The sequence below is a fragment of the Nematolebias whitei genome, chromosome 13 (genome assembly GCF_014905685.2).
Source record: "Nematolebias whitei isolate Nwh7 chromosome 13, NemWhi1, whole genome shotgun sequence".
Taxonomy (NCBI): Eukaryota; Metazoa; Chordata; class Actinopteri; order Cyprinodontiformes; family Rivulidae; genus Nematolebias; species Nematolebias whitei.
Window position 1 is genome coordinate 47,924,982 of NC_056510.1, and position 17,043 is coordinate 47,942,024.

Genomic DNA, 17,043 nt, shown 5'->3' on the forward strand with positions numbered 1-17,043 from the left:
ACACACTGGTATTGTTGTTTAACAGATCACACACAATAAATCTGGTACAGTTTTGATGATATATAACTGAGATATAACTATTGTGATAATGTAGGGTGCGCATTTGAGTCAAATGTTAAAACACAACATCAATGTGTCTATAAGTGCTCACTGATCATGCAAACCTGGTACATATTGGATGATAATTCACTGAGATATAAAAATTAAATAATCTAATCAAGGGGGCACACTTGAGTCATATGTTAAACCACATTATCAATGTGTCTAGACGTGCTCAATGATTCCATCCATCCATCCATTTTCTTCCGCTTATCCGGGGTCGGGTCGCAGGGGTAGCAGCCTAAGTAGGGAGGCCCAGACTTCCCTCTCCCCAGCCACTTGGGCCAGCTCTTCCGGGGGAATCCCGAGGCGTTCCCAGGCCAGCCGAGAAACATAGTCCCTCCAGCATGTCCTGGGTCTTCCTCTGGGCCTCCTTCCGGTGGGACGTGTCCGGAACACCTCGCCAGGGAGGCGTCCAGAAGGCATCCTAAACAGATGCCCAAGCCACCTCAACTGGCTCCTCTCGACGTGAAGAAGCAGCGGTTCTACTCTGAGTCCCTCCCGGATGATCGAGCTTCTCACCCTGTCTCTAAGGGAGAGCCCAGACACCCTGCGGAGAAAACTCATTTCGGCCGCTTGTATCCGAGATCTCATTCTTTCGGTCACAACCCAAAGCTCGTGACCATAGATGAGGGTGGGAATGTAGATCGATCGGTAAATTGAGAGCTTTGCCTTTTGACTCAGCTCTCTCTTCACCACGACAGACCTGTACAGCGCCCGCTTCACTGCAGACGCTGCACCTATCCGCCTGTCGATCTCACGCTCCATTTTTCCCTCATTCGTGAACAAGACCCCAAGATACTTGAACTCCTCCACTTGGGGTAGGACCTCCTCCCTGACCCGGAGAGGGCACTCTACCCTTTTCCGGCTCAAGACCATGGCCTCAGATTTGGAGGAACTGACCTTCTTCTCGGCCGCGTCGCATTCGGCTGCGAACCGCTCCAGCGAAAGCTGTAGATCATGATCTGATGAAGCCAATAAGACCACATCATCTGCAAAAAGCAGAGACGCAATCCTAAGGCCACCAAAACGAATCCCCTCAACACCTTGGTTGCGCCTAGAAATTCTGTCCATAAAAGTTATGAACAGAATCTGTGACAAAGGGCAACCTTGGCGGAGTCCAACTCTCAGCGGGAACAAGCCCGACTTACTGCCGGTGATGTGGACCAGGCTCTGACACCGGTCATACAGGGACCTAACAGCCCATATCAAAGGGCCCGGTACCCCATACTCCCAGAGTACCCCCCACAGGGTCCCCCGAGGGACGCGGTCGAACGCCTTCTCCAAGTCCACAAAACACATGTAGACCGGTTGGGCAAGCTCCCACGCACTCTCCAGGACCCTGCTGAGAGTGTAGAGCTGGTCCAGTGTTCCATGGCCAGGACGAAAACCGCACTGCTCCTCCTGAATCCGAGGTTTGACTATCCGATGGACCCTCCTCTCCAGAACCCCCGAATAGACCTTACCAGGGAGGCTTAAGAGCGTGACTCCCCTGTAGTTGGAACACACTCTATGGTCCCCCTTTTTGAATAGGGCGAATCTCATCCACCCCTGGGGCCCTGCCACCGAGGAGCTTTTTAACCACCTCGCTGACCTCAGCATCAGAGATTGGAGGACCCGACCCAGAGTCCCCAGGCTCCGCTTCCTCAGTGGAAGACGTGCCGGTGGGATTGAGGAGGTCTTCAAAGTCGCCCACCGACCCACAACATCCCGAGTTGCGGTCAGCAGCACACCACTCCCACTATAAACAGTGTTGGTGGCGTACCGCTTTCCCCCCCTGAGACGCCGGATGGTGGACCAGAATCGCATCGAAGCCATGCGGAAGTCGTTCTCCATGGCCTCTCCGAACTCCTCCCATGCCCGAGTTTTTGCCTCAGCGACCACCCGAGCCGCATGTCGCTTGGACTGCCGGTACCCATCAGCTGCTTCCGGGTTCCCACAGGCCAAAAAGGCCCGATAGGACTCCTTCTTCAGCCTGACAGCATCCCTCACCGATGGTGTCCACCGTCGGGTTCGAGGGTTGCCACCACGACAGGCACCGACAACCTTGCGGCCGCAGCTCTGGTAAGCCGCCTCGACAATAGAGGCACAAAACATGGTCCACTCAGACTTAATGTTCCCCACCTCCCTCAGAACATGTTCAAAGTTCTCCCGGAGGTGGGAGTTAAAACTCCTTCTCACAGGAGACTCTGCCAAACTTTCCCAGCAAACCCTCACAATACGTTTGGGTCTGCCAGGTCTGGCCGGCATCCTCCCCCACCATCAGAGCCAACTCACCACCAGGTAGTGATCAGTGGACAGCTCCGCCCCTCTCTTCACACGAGTGTCCAAGACGTGGCCGCAGATCAGATGAGACGATGACAAAGTCGATCATTGAACGGCGGCCCAGGGTTTTCAGGGTTTTCAAGGCAGATCAGGACAGAAGAACCCAATTGCGCAGGCAGGACTCAGGAGGCAGATATATAAAATAAAATACTTTTAATAATAATAAGTATAATAAATCAAAAGACTGACATGGCAGCAAAACTTACAAAGCGGTCTCAAGAACAGGATCAGACAGGCAGGACAGGACAGGCAATACCCAACGACGAACCGACAACGACAGAACTGACAGATAGACTTTATATACACACAACCAGGACATGACACAGGTGATGATAATCAGACAATCAGTACAGACACAAGGGAGAACAGACAGAGGAAGGCCCACTAGATGGTGCCATCCCTATAGTACCCCCCCTCAAGGTCGCCCCCTGGCATCCCCAAGAAACCCCCTCCCAGAAAACTAGGGTGGGCGGAGGGAGGAACGGGCCCGAACAAAGACACACAAGGACCAAAACAAAACCGACAGGACAAGGCCTGGGGACTAAACCAAGTAGGGAAACACAAAAATGTCCAGATGGCCGGGAGACCAGCCACTGGCTCAGAGCAGGTCAGGTGGGTGGCCGGGAGGCTGTCCGACGGGCCAAAGCAGGTCAGGTGGGCAGCCAGGAGGCTGTCCGATGGGCCAGAGCAGATCAGGTGGGCGGCCGGGAGGCCGTCCAGAACAGGACCACCGTTCTGGTGGGCAGCGTTAGGGGCGTCCTCCAGGACCCCTCGAGACGGGCGACGTGAGGGGCGTCCTCCAGGACCCCCTCGAGACAGGCGACGTGAGGGGAGTCCTCCAGGACCCCCTCGAGACAGGCGCCGTGAGGGGCATCCTCCAGGACCCCCTCGAGACAGGTGATGTGAGGGGCGTCCTCCAGGACCCCCTTGAGACAGGCGACATGAGGGGTGTCCTCCAGGACCCCCTCGAGACAGGAAACGTGAGGGGCGTCCTCCAGGACCCCCTCGAGACAGGAGACGTGAGGGGCGACCTCCAGGACCCCCTCGAGACAGGAGGCGTGAGCTGAGGTCGCAGGCTGGCCAGGATCCTCTTTAGCAGGACCAACAGGGTGAGGTGAAGACCCATCGGCGGACGCAGGATCTGGAGCAAGAGCGGAGTCCGTTTTGACTCCCACGGCTGAGCAGACTGGAGCAAAGTCCGCCTGGACCCCTACGACTGAGCAGGCAGGAGCGGAGTCCGTCTGGACTCCCACGGCTGAGCAGGCAGGAGCGGAGTCCGTATGGACCCCCACGGCTGAGCAGGCAGGAGCGGAGTCCGTATGGACCCCCACGGCTGAGCAGGCAGGAGTGGAGTCCACCTGGACTCCCACAGCTAAGCAGACAGGAGCAGTAAGGGATCCACCACGGGGGCTGCGTGCAGCAACAGGATCAGCAGAAGATGTGTCTGGGTCTATGGGCTCAGGACAGGTTGTGTCCTCACATAGCATGGATGATACAGAGGCTGCAGGAGATGGAAAAACTACAGGGACTGTAGTAGGCATGGGAGCGACTACAGGGGCTGCAGTTGTGAGGAACTCTTCTGCGACTGGATTGTCTGGGGCTGGATCTTGGTTTGGGCTGGCTGTTACAGTCAAGTCAAGTCGAGTCATATTTATTTATAGAGCACAATTTAAAACAGATAGACTGTTATCAAAGTGCTTAACACTAAGGGTAACACTGAGAAATAAAAAGCAGTAAGAATATACCTTAAAAAATTAAAACAACAGCATTAAAATGAAGACATGGAACAAGATATACTAAATCAACTCACACAGTATGAAACGCCAGAGAGAACAGATATGTTTTTAGTAGGGATTTGAACACAGGAAGGGAGGTGGCATGCCTAATGTTGGGGGGTAGGTTGTTCCACAGTTTGGGACCCATGACTGAAAACGCCCGATCTCCTCGGAGCTTCAGTCGTGTTTTTGGAACAACCAAAAGCAGCTGATCGGATGATCTCAGAGCCCGAGAGGGAACATATGGTTCCAGTAGCTCAGAGAGGTAGATGGGTGCGAGGCCATTTAGGCACTTATAGGTCAGGAGGAGAATTTTGAAATCAATCCTAGTTCTCACAGGAAGCCAGTGTATGGAGGACAGAACTGGTGTGATGTGCTCATACCTCGGTGTACCGGTTAAGAGCCGAGCTGCAGCATTCTGGACGAGCTGTAGCCGTGAGATAGAGGCCTGGCTGACCCCAGCATACAGTGAATTACAATAGTCCAGGCGGGTTGTGATGAATGCATGGACTAGTGTCTCAAGGTCGGGTCTAGACAGCACTGGCTTGAGCTTAGCTACCTGCCGCAGTTGGAAGAAGCTTCTCTGCAGAACCGAACTGATCTGTTTGTCGAACTTAAAATCCGAGTCAAAAAGCACTCCAAGGTTTTTAACAGAGTGCTTCAGATAAGGCTGAAGGGAGTCCAGGTTCACAGGATAAGAGGCGGTAGCTGAGCTAGGGCTGAAGACAATGACTTCAGTCTTCTGGTCGTTAAAACTTAGAAAATTTGAAGCCATCCATGTCTTAATGTCGTCCAGACATTTGAGGAGAGGGTGGACGGAACAAGCACTGGCTGGTTTCAGTGGCAGGTAGATCTGACAGTCATCGGCGTAGCAATGGAATGGAATACCATGTTTTCTTAGGATCGACCCCAGCGGAAGCAGATAGAGTGAAAATAGAAGGGGTCCGAGAATCGAGCCCTGCGGGACACCGCAAGAAAGAGGTATTGAAGTCGATAGATTTTTACCCAACTTCACACAAAAACTCCTGTCAGAGAGATATGAGCGGAACCAGTCTAATGCAGCACCTGTATTCCCAACCCAGTGTTCAAGCCGAGAGATGAGGATACTGTGGTCAACAGTATCGAAAGCGGCAGTAAGATTGAGGAGTACAAGAGCCACAAAATGACCAGAATCATTTGCTGTTAAAATGTCATTACAAACCCTAACCAAAGCTGTTTCGGTGCTGTGGAGCTGCTTGAAACCAGACTGAAAGACCTCAAAGATTTTGTTCTCAGTTAAAAACTGATTTAACTGAGTAAAAACTACTTTTTCCAGGATTTTGGACAGAAAGGGGAGTTTTGAGATTGGCCTGTAATTTGTGCAGGCTGAAGGGTCAAGACCAGGTTTCTTAATTAACAGTGTGACTACTGCATGTTTGAACGCCTCTGGGACCACGCTTGTAGCAATACTACTGTTTAGTATTGTTAGAAGAGCAGGCCCAATCGCTGGTAGAACCTGTTTGAACAATGCTGCTGGGATGGGGTCCAATGGTGATCCTGATGGCTTCATGTGACCAACAACTTTGTTTAACAATGGGAGTGTGATTGGTTTGAATTGCCTGAAAGTAGCAGAACACGAAACAAAAGCTGATGCGTCGACTAAGGAGCGGGGGATGGAGGCCCTGATCAACTCCACTTTGTTAACAAAGAATTTAGTGAAGTCATTGCAGGTGTCAACAGAGGCCTCCATACATGAATACGAAGGGACATTTAGAATGGAATTTAATGTTGTGAATAGGGCGCGGGGGTTGTGTCTATTTGAGTTGATGAGTTGGGAGAAATATTTGTTTTTTTCAGATTTGACAGTGTTCTGGTAATTTTTTAAACAAGTTTTGAGCAAAATGAAAGAAACCTGGAGATGGTCCTTTTTCCACCTGCGCTCAGCTTTCCTGCACAGGCGTCTCGCTGCCCTGGTGGTCTCATTTATTCATGGGTACTGGGCTCTCCTTGGTTTCCTGACTTTTAGTGGAGCCACCAGATCCAAGATCTTAGTGCAGGTCACATTGTGGTTACTAAGCAGCTCCTGAGCACCGACACAGGCAGAGGTTTCAGGTGTTGTAGCAGCAGCTGTAATAAAGGCAGAGGAAAAATGAGCAGCAGTTGAAGGGTTAAATACACGACAAGTCCTGGGTGGAGCGGGAGATTTAGAGACACGAGCAAGAGGTATTACAAATGAGATTGGTTTGTGATCAGACATGACAGCATCCCCAATTTCCAGATTTAGCACAGAGACACCACAAGACAGAACAATATCAAGAGTGTGACCCTGATGGTGTGTGGGGCCGACAACATTTTGCACCAGGTTTAAAGAGTGGATCAGATTTAGAAAGTCCTGAACCAAAGGCTTTTCAGGGCAACAGACGTGCACTTTGAAGTCCCCTAGAATCAGCACACGGTCGTATTTTAACAGTATTGCAGTGAGAAAGATAGACAGTTCACTGATGAAGCCTGTGGAGGATTTGGGCAGTCGATAAAGCACCACAATCAACATGGGGTTGGAGCGGCCCAGTTCAAAATGCAGCAGTTCAAAGGTCTGAAAAGATGGTGTCTGTAACAGTCTGCATTTCCAGATTTTCTTAAAAACAGCTAACACTCCTCCACCTCTTCCAGATGACCTCGGGCAATTAAGAAAAGTACAATCAGCAGGCACCAGTTCAGAAAACACACTTGACTCACCCGGAGGAAGCCAAGTCTCCGTCAGAAACATGAAATCCAGATTATTTGTGCAGAAAAAGTCGTTCATGATGAAGGTTTTGTTTGTTAAAGACCTCACATTGAGGAGAGTAAACCTTGTTGGGTCAGCAGCTGAGGGAGAAGTTGAGGGGGGGTACAGGTTCTGGTACAGCAGCAGGGTTTGGGCTGGCAGTTACAGGTTCTGGTACCGCAGCAAGTTCTGGGCTGGCTGATGCAGGCTCTGGGCTGACTGCAGGCTCTGGGCTGACTGCAGGCTCTGGGCTGACTGCAAGCTCTGGACTGACTGCAGGCTCTGGGCTTACTGCAGGTTCTGGGCTGGCTGCAGCTGGTTCTGGTACCACTGCAGGTTCTGGGCTGGCTGCAGCTGGTTCTGGTACCACTGCAGGTTCTGGGCTGGCTGCAGGCTCTGGGCTGGCTGCAGGCTCTGCAGTGTGTGACGCAACAAAACTGGGGTCGAGTTCAGCTCTTAGTTTCATGGCAAATTGAAAGATCACCTGATGAACCAATGTGCTGAGCAGGTCAGGCTGTGAGAGGAATATATCTGAGTTGGTCCACCAGGCGTCTTCTATTAACTCTGTCTCTTGGAGTTATTCTGAGAATCACTATAGAGCCTTTGATGAGAGGATGAGCCACCTGGTCCTCTACAGAAGGCAGCTCAGGGATTTGGTCATCCTCAATAGGAGCAGGAAGCGATTGCCCAACACGCTCCCGGGCTGGCCCCCCTTCGTCTACTCCACAGATGAAAGTGGGGAGGACTGCTCCCCTCCCTGCAAAGTTCTCCCCGGTTTCACTGGTTCCGGCTTAGGAGAGCAGGCTGGAGGCTGGGACCAGGAGGAGGCGGAACCAAAAAACTCAGCCTCGCCGGGTCGAGTCCGAGGAGCTGGAAATGTAGGTGATGTGGGCGGAAGAGCAGCAGACCGGTTCCGGTTGCGTCTTCTCTTTTCCTTTTGGTGGCGATGTGGGTGGTGTACCGGGACGAACCAGAGTTCGTCCTCTGACTCGGCGTCCTCCCCAGACGTCCACCCAGAGCAGACTGGTGAGTAGAAGGAACTGAACCAGGGTCCTGTGTGGTTCTTTTGGAGTTGAGATCTTCGTCTCTCCTCCAGCAGTTAGAGAGGCAAAGGCAGAACTTCGACCGCCTGGCTGCAACTTCTCAGTCCCAGGACGGGTCTAGTCCAAAAGGCACCGCACCGGATCGCAGCTCCCTCCATCTGGACAAACTCGGGCAAAAACAGGTGAGCAGAGTCTGAGTGAGTCTGCTTGCTGGGTTCAGGTTTTGGTCGGTTCGTACTGTCAGGGTTTTCAAGGCAGATCAGGACAGAAGAACCCAATTGCGTAGGCAGGACTCAGGAGGTAGATGTATAAAATAAAATACTTTTAATAATAATAGAAATAATAAATCAAAAGACTGACATGGCAGCAAAACTTACAAAGCGGACTCAAGAACAGGATCAGACAGGCAGGACAGGACAGGCAATACCCAACGACGAACCGACAACAACAGAACTGACAGACAGACTTTATATACACACAACTAAGACATGACACAGGTGACGATAATCAGACAATCAATACAGACACAAGGGAGAACAGATAGGGGAAGGCCCACTAGATGGTGCCACCCCTACAAGGGTGTCCTGGTGCCAAGAGCACATATGGACACCCTTATGCTTGAACAAGGTGTTCGTTATTGACAATCCATGATTAGCACAGAAGTCCAACAACAGAACACCACTCTGGTTACGATCAGTGGGGCTGTTCCTTCCAACCACACCCCTCCAGGTCTCACTGTCATTGCCCACATGAGCATTGAAGTCCCCCAGCAGAACAAGGGAGTCCCCAGGAGGTGCACTTTCCAGTACCCCCTCCAAGGACTTCAGAAAGGGTGGATAATCTGAACTGCCGTTTAGTGCATAAGCACAAACGACAGTCAGAACCCGTCCCCCCACACGTAGGCGGAGGGAGGCCACCCTCTCATTCACTGGGGTGAACCCCAACACACAGGCACCAAGTTGGGGGGCATTAAGTATGCTCACTCTTGCTCGGCGCCTCTCACCAGGGGCAACTCCAGAGTGGAAGAGTGTCCAGCCCCTCTCAAGGAAACTGGTTCCAGAGCCAGAGCCATGCATAGAGGTGAGTCCGAGTATTTCTAGCCGGAACCTCTCAGTCTCACACACCAGCTCAGGCTCCTTCCCCACCAATGAGGTGACATTCCACGTCCCAATAGCCAGCTTCTGTAGCCGAGGATCAGACCGCCAGGGTCCCCGCCCTCGGCCACCACCCATCCCACATTGCACTCGACCCCTTTGGCCCCTCCCACAGGTGGTGAGCCCATGGGAAGGGGGACCCACGTCTCCTCTTCGGGCTGTGCCCGGCCGAGCTCCATGGATAAAAGCCCGGCCACCAGGCGCTCGCCCGCGTGCCCCACCTCCAGGCCTGGCTCCAGAGTGGGGACCCGGTGACCCACGTCTGGGCAAGGGAACATTAGGTCCATTTATTTGTCTCATCATCGGGGTCTTTGGGCTGCACTTTGTCTGGTCCCTCACCTAGGACCTGTCTGCCATGGGTGACCCTACTAGGGGCATAAAGCCCCTGACAGCATAGCTCCTAGGATCATTGGGACACTCAAACCCCTCCACCACGGTAAGGTGGCAGCCCAGGGAGGGGTGTGCTCAATGATTATGTACAAAAAATCTGATTCCGATCAGATGATGCATCACTGAGATATAACTGTTGGAATAATCTAGGCGGTGCGCTTTAGTCAAATGTTAAAGAACAATATCAATGTGTCTATAAGTGCTCACTGATCATGTACAATAAATCTGGTACATATTGGATGATATTTCACTGAGATATAACTGTTGGAATACTTTTGGGGGTGCACTGGAGTCAAAATTTACAAAAAACAATACCAATGTGTCTAGAAGTGCTCACTAATGACGCACCAAAAATCTGGTCCAGATCGGATGATATATCACTGAGATATAACTTTTAGAATAATCTAGGGACGCACTCGAGTCAAATGTTAAACCACAACATCAGTGTGTCTAAAAGTGCTCACTGATGACGCACAATAAATCTGGTGCAGAGCGAATGATGTATCACTGATCTATAACTATAGGAATAATGTAATAATGTAAAAAAAATGGCTTGGGGCTGAGGTTTTAAAATATTCTAGGGGGCGCTGTAGAGGCTATAGGGTAATTATCATGGATTCCTGTTCAATGGGAGGATAATGGTTGATCATACTGATTTTGTTGAACCTCGGTTCAAATCTGTGGAATTTAGAGCCAAACGTATGGCGACGGCGTTACGTCTTAATTCGTCACGTCGCAACGCCCACATGCTCCACCCCAAACTGTCAGTGTTGGAAAGCAAGTTACACCGACATGTTTTCGGTCACTGGACACACTATCATGCTGATCAGGTAACGGATCAGATAAGGACAGTTCAACGTAAAACTTTACACTTCCTGTTTTCAGAGGGCATGGCTTAAGTGATGTCATGATTTGACCATTCAATCTCGCAGAGGACCGGATGTGGATCAATCACTGAAGGGTTGATAGCCCATACCAAAAAAATGTATGAGACATTAGCATTTTGTTTTTTATTGTGAGATGCCAAACTTTGAGATCTGGTCCCGCCCCTTCAGCATACTCCGAAACAAACCGTTCAGATAACTTTGCGTCCCCCATGCCTTTTGACCAAAATGGCCAAGTTTGAAACCGATTGAGCAAAATCCCTAAGAGTTCGTTCAAATGCGGAGGCTGTAAACCGCCAAAAATGTGTGAAAATTGGGACGACATTCCAAAATGGCCGCCTTCCTATTTATCGTACAATGTTGGTGCCAGAGGGTTTTCTGTGCATTTTGGGGAATTGGACAAGTTTACCGAATTTCATGTTTATACGACAAACGCGGAGGGTATTTTGAAAACTTCTAGGTGGCGCTCTTGAGCCGTTTCTGTTTCGATTTTGGCCACGCCCTTAAAATACGTAATTTTTCACCAGTCCTGATGTGTCCGCCAAATTTGGTGACTTTTGGGATATGTTAAGGCCCCCAAAACGCCGATTCATTTGGCGGAAAAAAATGCAGCTCGGGCCTGAACAGAGACAATAGGCCTTCGCAGCGCTTCGCTGCTCGAGGCTAATAATTATATAATATATAATATAAAATGGTGGGTGTTTTTGTTTTCTTTCTTTCAAATACTTGTTTATAAATCATCTGATTCAGGTTAACATGATAAGAAGTTTGCTGTATTGAAGCTCCTGGCCCTTCATGGTGCTCACTGCTTGCCTTTTGTTCCTTCAGGGTTCTCCATTTAATCTGGATGTAAAGAGGAGGTTCAGACATCACGCCGGGACGTTTCACTGCTGCTCCTTCTGCTCCAGCGGAGGAGCCAAAGAGGCTTGCTGTGGCTGCCCAGGAACAATGCCAGGTTAATAAGACATTTTCACATCTGTTTTTAAACCAAACCTGAATCTTGTCTTGCTCTGTGATGGACTGATGAGCATCTGATGAATTATTTTTATTGTTCAAGTAGGACTTTTTTGTTCCACTGAGCTGATTTTGTCGTCAAACACAAAATGTCATATTCTGCCCTTAAAGAAATGCTGCTGGTTCATTTTATTTGCAAAATTTAAAAAAAAAATGCTGCGTGCATTAGAATTTTTTTTATAAAAACCTTTAAACAAATTATTGTATCTTGTAGGATATCTTGTACTTGCTGTTATTTGTTTGGTAGAATAATTTCCAGAATATCAGTCATTCCTCATTTTTCTTTGGACCCCCTCTTCTTGTGTGTGCGTGCACACACACACACACAGGTTTGTCTTGCTATCTTTACGTGGCCTTTGCATTGACTTCCATTCATTTTTCATTTATTTCTATAGCCCAGTGCTTCTCAATTATTTTCTGTTATGCCCCCTTTGGAAGAAGTAAACATTTCACACACCCCAACTCTCCGCTGCGACTGTAAATAGTATAATTTGTCTATTTTAACTGTAGTCTGCTGCTATCGCCCCCCCACAGCTTCACCTGAGGCATTAACTGCCATGAAGGAATTTCTTGGTAATTTAAAATTCAAAGAGATCTTTTTGGCTGGAGATCTCAACATTGATTGGTGTAAGTCGACCCCCCTCTGTGATAAATTCAAGGAATGTTGCTTGTCTTTTAATTTAACCCAACTGATAAATTCTCCCACTAGATTAAATATAAACCATCCTGAAAATTCCTCCATCTTAGACCTGTTTCTAACTAATATGCCTCACAAATTCCCTGGTACAGGTGTATTCGCTGATCTTTTGAGTGATCACTGTGTGACAGCTGCTTTGAGAGATATTAAACTTCCACCTTCTAAGCCCAGATTAATTCAAAAAAGGGATTTGAAACGTTTTTGTGAACAGTCATTCCTCTGGGATCTGTCTCACTTTGACTGGCATCGTATTCTGTTAACTGATGACGTGAACTCTGCTTGGAACTATTTCCATAATAATTTCATTTATTTCCTGAACATACATGCTCCTTTTCGTCAGTTCAGAATAAAAGGACGAGACAGCCCCTGGTTTACTCCAGAGCTAGCTGACCTCCTGCACAGGAGAGATCATCTTTGGGCTACAGCGAGAAAATCTGGCTCAGACACTGATTGGTTGAGCTTTCGACAGATGAGGAATAAATGCACAACTGCCATCAAAGCCGCAAAACGCAACTATTTCTTATCTCAGACCTCCAAAAATCTAAATGACCCTAACAGATTCTGGAAAACCATCAAATCTCTCTCAGGCACCCCCCAATCATCTGACCTCCCATCACAACTTCTCATTAACTCTGTTCCTGTGTCAAATAAGCACGAGATCCTGAACTGTCTCAACAAACATTTTGTTGCTTCTGGTTCTTTATTTGACACAGTTACTAATGGAAAATCAGCCACTTCCCCTAATAACCAAACTTCTACAAATCAAATCCCTCCTACAAGTCAATCCTCAGTTAATCACAGCTTCTCTTTTTCTCCATTCTCAGTCAGTGAGGTCAATAAACTGTTAAAAGATCTTGACCCTAAAAAATCTGCAGGTCCAGATGAACTTCCACCTTATTTCTTAAGGCTGGCCGCTCATATCATCACAGTCCCTGTGACCCACATCTTCAATCTCTCCATAAGACAAAACTCCATCCCAGACACTTGGAAAACAGCCTTTGTTCTTCCTTTGCTGAAGGGAGGTGATCCCACCTCACTGAACAACTATCAACCAATCTCTAAACTCTGCATTTTAGCCAAGGTTCTAGAAAAACTGATAAACTCTCAAATCAAAAATTACCTGGACTCATTTAACATCTTACCTCCACATCAATCTGGTTTCAGGAAACAACACAGCACAACCACTGCTTCACTGAAGGTTCTTAATGATGTTTTTGAAGCACTGGATGCTAAGGATTATTGTGCTGCACTTTTCTTAGACCTGTCTAAAGCTTTTGACACTGTGGATCATAACATCTTGTGTCATAAACTCTCAGAAATCGGTTTCTCAGATCACACCATTGGTTGGTTCTCTAACTATCTTTCAGACAGGAGGCAATGTGTTCAACATAATGGTACTTCCTCCAGTTATTTAACAGTCAACAATGGTGTACCACAAGGCTCAGTCTTAGGACCCACCCTCTTTACAATCTACGTACATAATGTAGGTAAAAACATCCCTAATGCATCCATACATTTCTATGCTGACAACACAGTTGTTTATTGTCGAGCTAAAACTGTTGCTAAGGCTTTCCAGCTTTTGAAATCTGCATTCAACATCATCCAGACTGATTTGTCTCGCCTCAAACTTGTCCTAAATGCCGACAAAACCAAAGTGATGCTTTTTTCAAATAGGAAGTTGGTCCCAGCAGTTCTTCCTCCGATTTTATCCTCAAATGGTGTCCCTATTGAGTTTGTTGATTCCTATAAATATTTGGGTATCTTGGTCGACTCGCATCTCTCTTTTAAGCTCCATGTGGAAAACTTGATAAAGAAACTGAAAGTTAAACTGGGTTTCTTTTTCAGAAACAGATCCTGTCTAACCCTGAATGCTAGGAAACGTCTTGTATCTGTGACTTTCCTTCCCTCAATTGATTATGGTGACATTATTTACATGAACGCTCCTACAAGAACCCTGCAGATGTTGGATGCTGTCTATCATGGTGCACTAAGATTCATAACTGGCTGTGATTATCGTACCCACCACTGCACACTGTATTCACTGGTTAACTGGACATCATTAACTTCACGCAGACTCTCTCACTGGTATATTTTCATCTTTAAATCACTTCTTGGTCTGTTGCCTTCATACATCTCCTCCTACATGTCTCTGCGTGAGTGCAGCTACGGAGTGCGCTCTCAGGACATTATTACCTGCAGTGTTCCCTCAGTGAGGACTGAACTAGACAAAAGGGCCTTCTCCTATTCCGCTCCTGTTTCCTGGAACATCTTACAAAAAGATTTGAAGCTCTCGATCTTGACCTCTCTAAGTGTCTTTAAGAATCTGTTGGACACCTGGCAGGGTCCAATGCTGACATGTTCCTGTTTTTAGTTTTCTACATTTGTCTTGGAATCTAGCTGTTTTTTGTTTTGTTACCTTTTCCTTTTAGCCATCCTATTTGTTAAAAAAAAAAAAAAAAAAACTGTAGTATGCTTTTTTATAACTGTTTATTGTTGTTGCTGTTGTCCATTGTTGTCATCTTTCTTTGTTGAAATCAGGTCTCTCTTGTAAATGAGTCCTCGAGGCTCAATGGGATTTACCTGTATAAATAAAGGTTGATTGATAAAATTGTTATAAGTACACCTCTGCATAACATTGTATCCTTATTAACATTAAAGAAAACAATAGAGAAAGAAGGATCAACTTACAACAAAGAATAACTTGATTAACATTCTGATGCATGCTCAATAATCCAGGTAGATAAATCTAAAAAAGTGTCAGGAGGGCTGTGATTCTAGAATTCTAAAATTGCGCCGCTCCAGGTGGCTGCATGTTGGAGCAGCTCTGTTACTTTCATTCTGAGATTTTGCTTTTAGAAACTTTAATTCCTTTTTTTTTCTGGATGTAAATCACAGTTTTTGAATGATTGTTTCCTCTGGTATCAGATGCTGTGCAGCTGGAAGGATTTTTACTGAAACTTTTTTAGTTTTGGACATTTGTTATGATGCGTAACCATGGCAACAAGGCAGTTTTCTACAACCAACAGCAGCTGATTAACATATTAAAGCTCAAATAATGTCTCAACTACAGCCCCAAATCTCAAATGAGTTGAAAATGATGTTCTGTGGACGCATTCTCATCTACCTGCCAGCTGCGCTCAAGTGCCTGACCACTGAGATCCTGGAACTAGCAGGAAACATGGCTCATGACAGCGGAAGGACAAGATCGTCCCTCAGCACCTACAGTTGGCTGTCCGCAGCGACGAGGAGCTCGGCGGACTGCTGGGAGGAGTGGCCATCGCTCTAGGAGGAGTTCTGGCGGGCATTCGGATGGCCCTTCTGCACAGGAGGACCGAGAGGCCAGCCGAATATGACAGCAAGCTGGATTTGGGTGACAGATCGGTATCTGTGGCCAGATTTTTCATATTCGATGCAGGAGATCCTTCCTTCCCACAGCAATCAGCATCAAACAACTCTTGAATAAAACCAGGATGATGAGCTACGACAACACTTAATTTCCCTCTGGGATTAATAAAGTATTTTTGAATTGAATTGAATTGAATTGATCAGTCTTACATCGGGGAAACTAAACAACCACTAGCCAAAAGGATGGCCCAGCACAGAAGAGCAACACCATCAGGCCAGGACTCTGAGGTCTGCACTCATCTCCAGGCCAGCGGTCACTCTTTCAGGGATGAAGATGTTCACATCCTGGACAGAGAGGAACGATGGTTTGAGAGAGGAGTAAAGGAGGCCATCTTTGTGAAAATAAATCGTCCATCATTAAACAGGTGTGGAGCCTCTGGGTTCAACTGTCCCCCTCTTAAAATGCCATTATTGCTAGTATCACTCAGCCCTCTGTGAATAGTAAGCAGCCATCAGTGTGCTAATGATCCATTGTTAGGCTGATAGTCCTCCTTGATCATGTGAGCAGCTGGTTTTGGTTGTCAGCAGCAAACTGGTTGATCCACTCTGAGAAGGTGCTATTTACGAGACTGAGCTGAATACAGCACTGAGCTGAATACAGCACCTCAGACTGAGGAAGTCTTTCGGATGAAAGACGAAATGTTTCTACATTTTTGTTGTTGTTTTGCTTTGTTTTGTTTTTTGAATGTCCAGAGGACCACATTTAACTTTTTTAGATTGATTAACATTGTTTTTTAGTCTGTAACAGAAAAGGCTTAAAGTGCATAAATTTGTCTGAAATTTAAAAAAATCCTTATTTAAACTGTCAACATTTTAGACCATTTGATACTAAAAACTAAAATTAAATATAATCAATAAATAATAATAAATTCCATACCATACTATACCATTTTATTTATAGAGCACTTAAAACAGCGACACGGCCAACCAAAGTGCTGTACAGACAGAACAACAGGTAACACACAAAGCAAAATACAAAATGAAGTAAATCAGAAATATAGACATAAAAACGATGCAGATAATAAATATGATGACAAACCAGTGTGGAGCGTACAGGTTCAAAACACAGATCATCTGGTGTTGAAAGCCACCGAATAGTAGTGGGTTTTTAAACGGGACTTGAAAACCGAGAGGGAGGGGGCCTGTCTGACAAGCAGAGGTAACTCGTTCCAAAGTCTTGGTCCTGCTACAAATTCAAACTGATCAGCAACATTTTAACTCGGGAGTGTTATATAAAACACTTTGACCTACAAAACAGAAATGAATAAAACAATTTGTGCTGATTTTTGTAATCAAAATGAGGAAGTCAAGATTAATGGCTAGAATGAGCACATTTTGCAGTGCACAGCTTTTAGAAGCGGGGTTTGAAGCATGATACTGCAACTCTCAGCTCCTGCTCAATGTGTAACGAACCCCTTCAACTCTGGACCAAAATCACCACAACAGAGAGACTTAGATTACAAAATTTATTGTAGAAGCCCTCGTTTCTCAAAAGTGAGTCTGGTTCTGGTGTC

The 17,043-nt window shown here is 47.1% G+C and overlaps 1 protein-coding gene across 1 annotated transcript in view; it reads left to right on the top strand.

The window, feature by feature from the left end:
- The window catches only part of trim45 (tripartite motif containing 45), a 147,259-nt gene that overhangs the window by 100,531 nt on the left and 29,685 nt on the right, over positions 1 to 17,043 (top strand). The window contains exon 6 of the mRNA XM_037686737.1: positions 11,242 to 11,368. Coding sequence (XP_037542665.1) covers positions 11,242 to 11,368 — 127 coding nt within the window. The remainder of the gene's footprint in view (positions 1 to 11,241; positions 11,369 to 17,043) is intronic.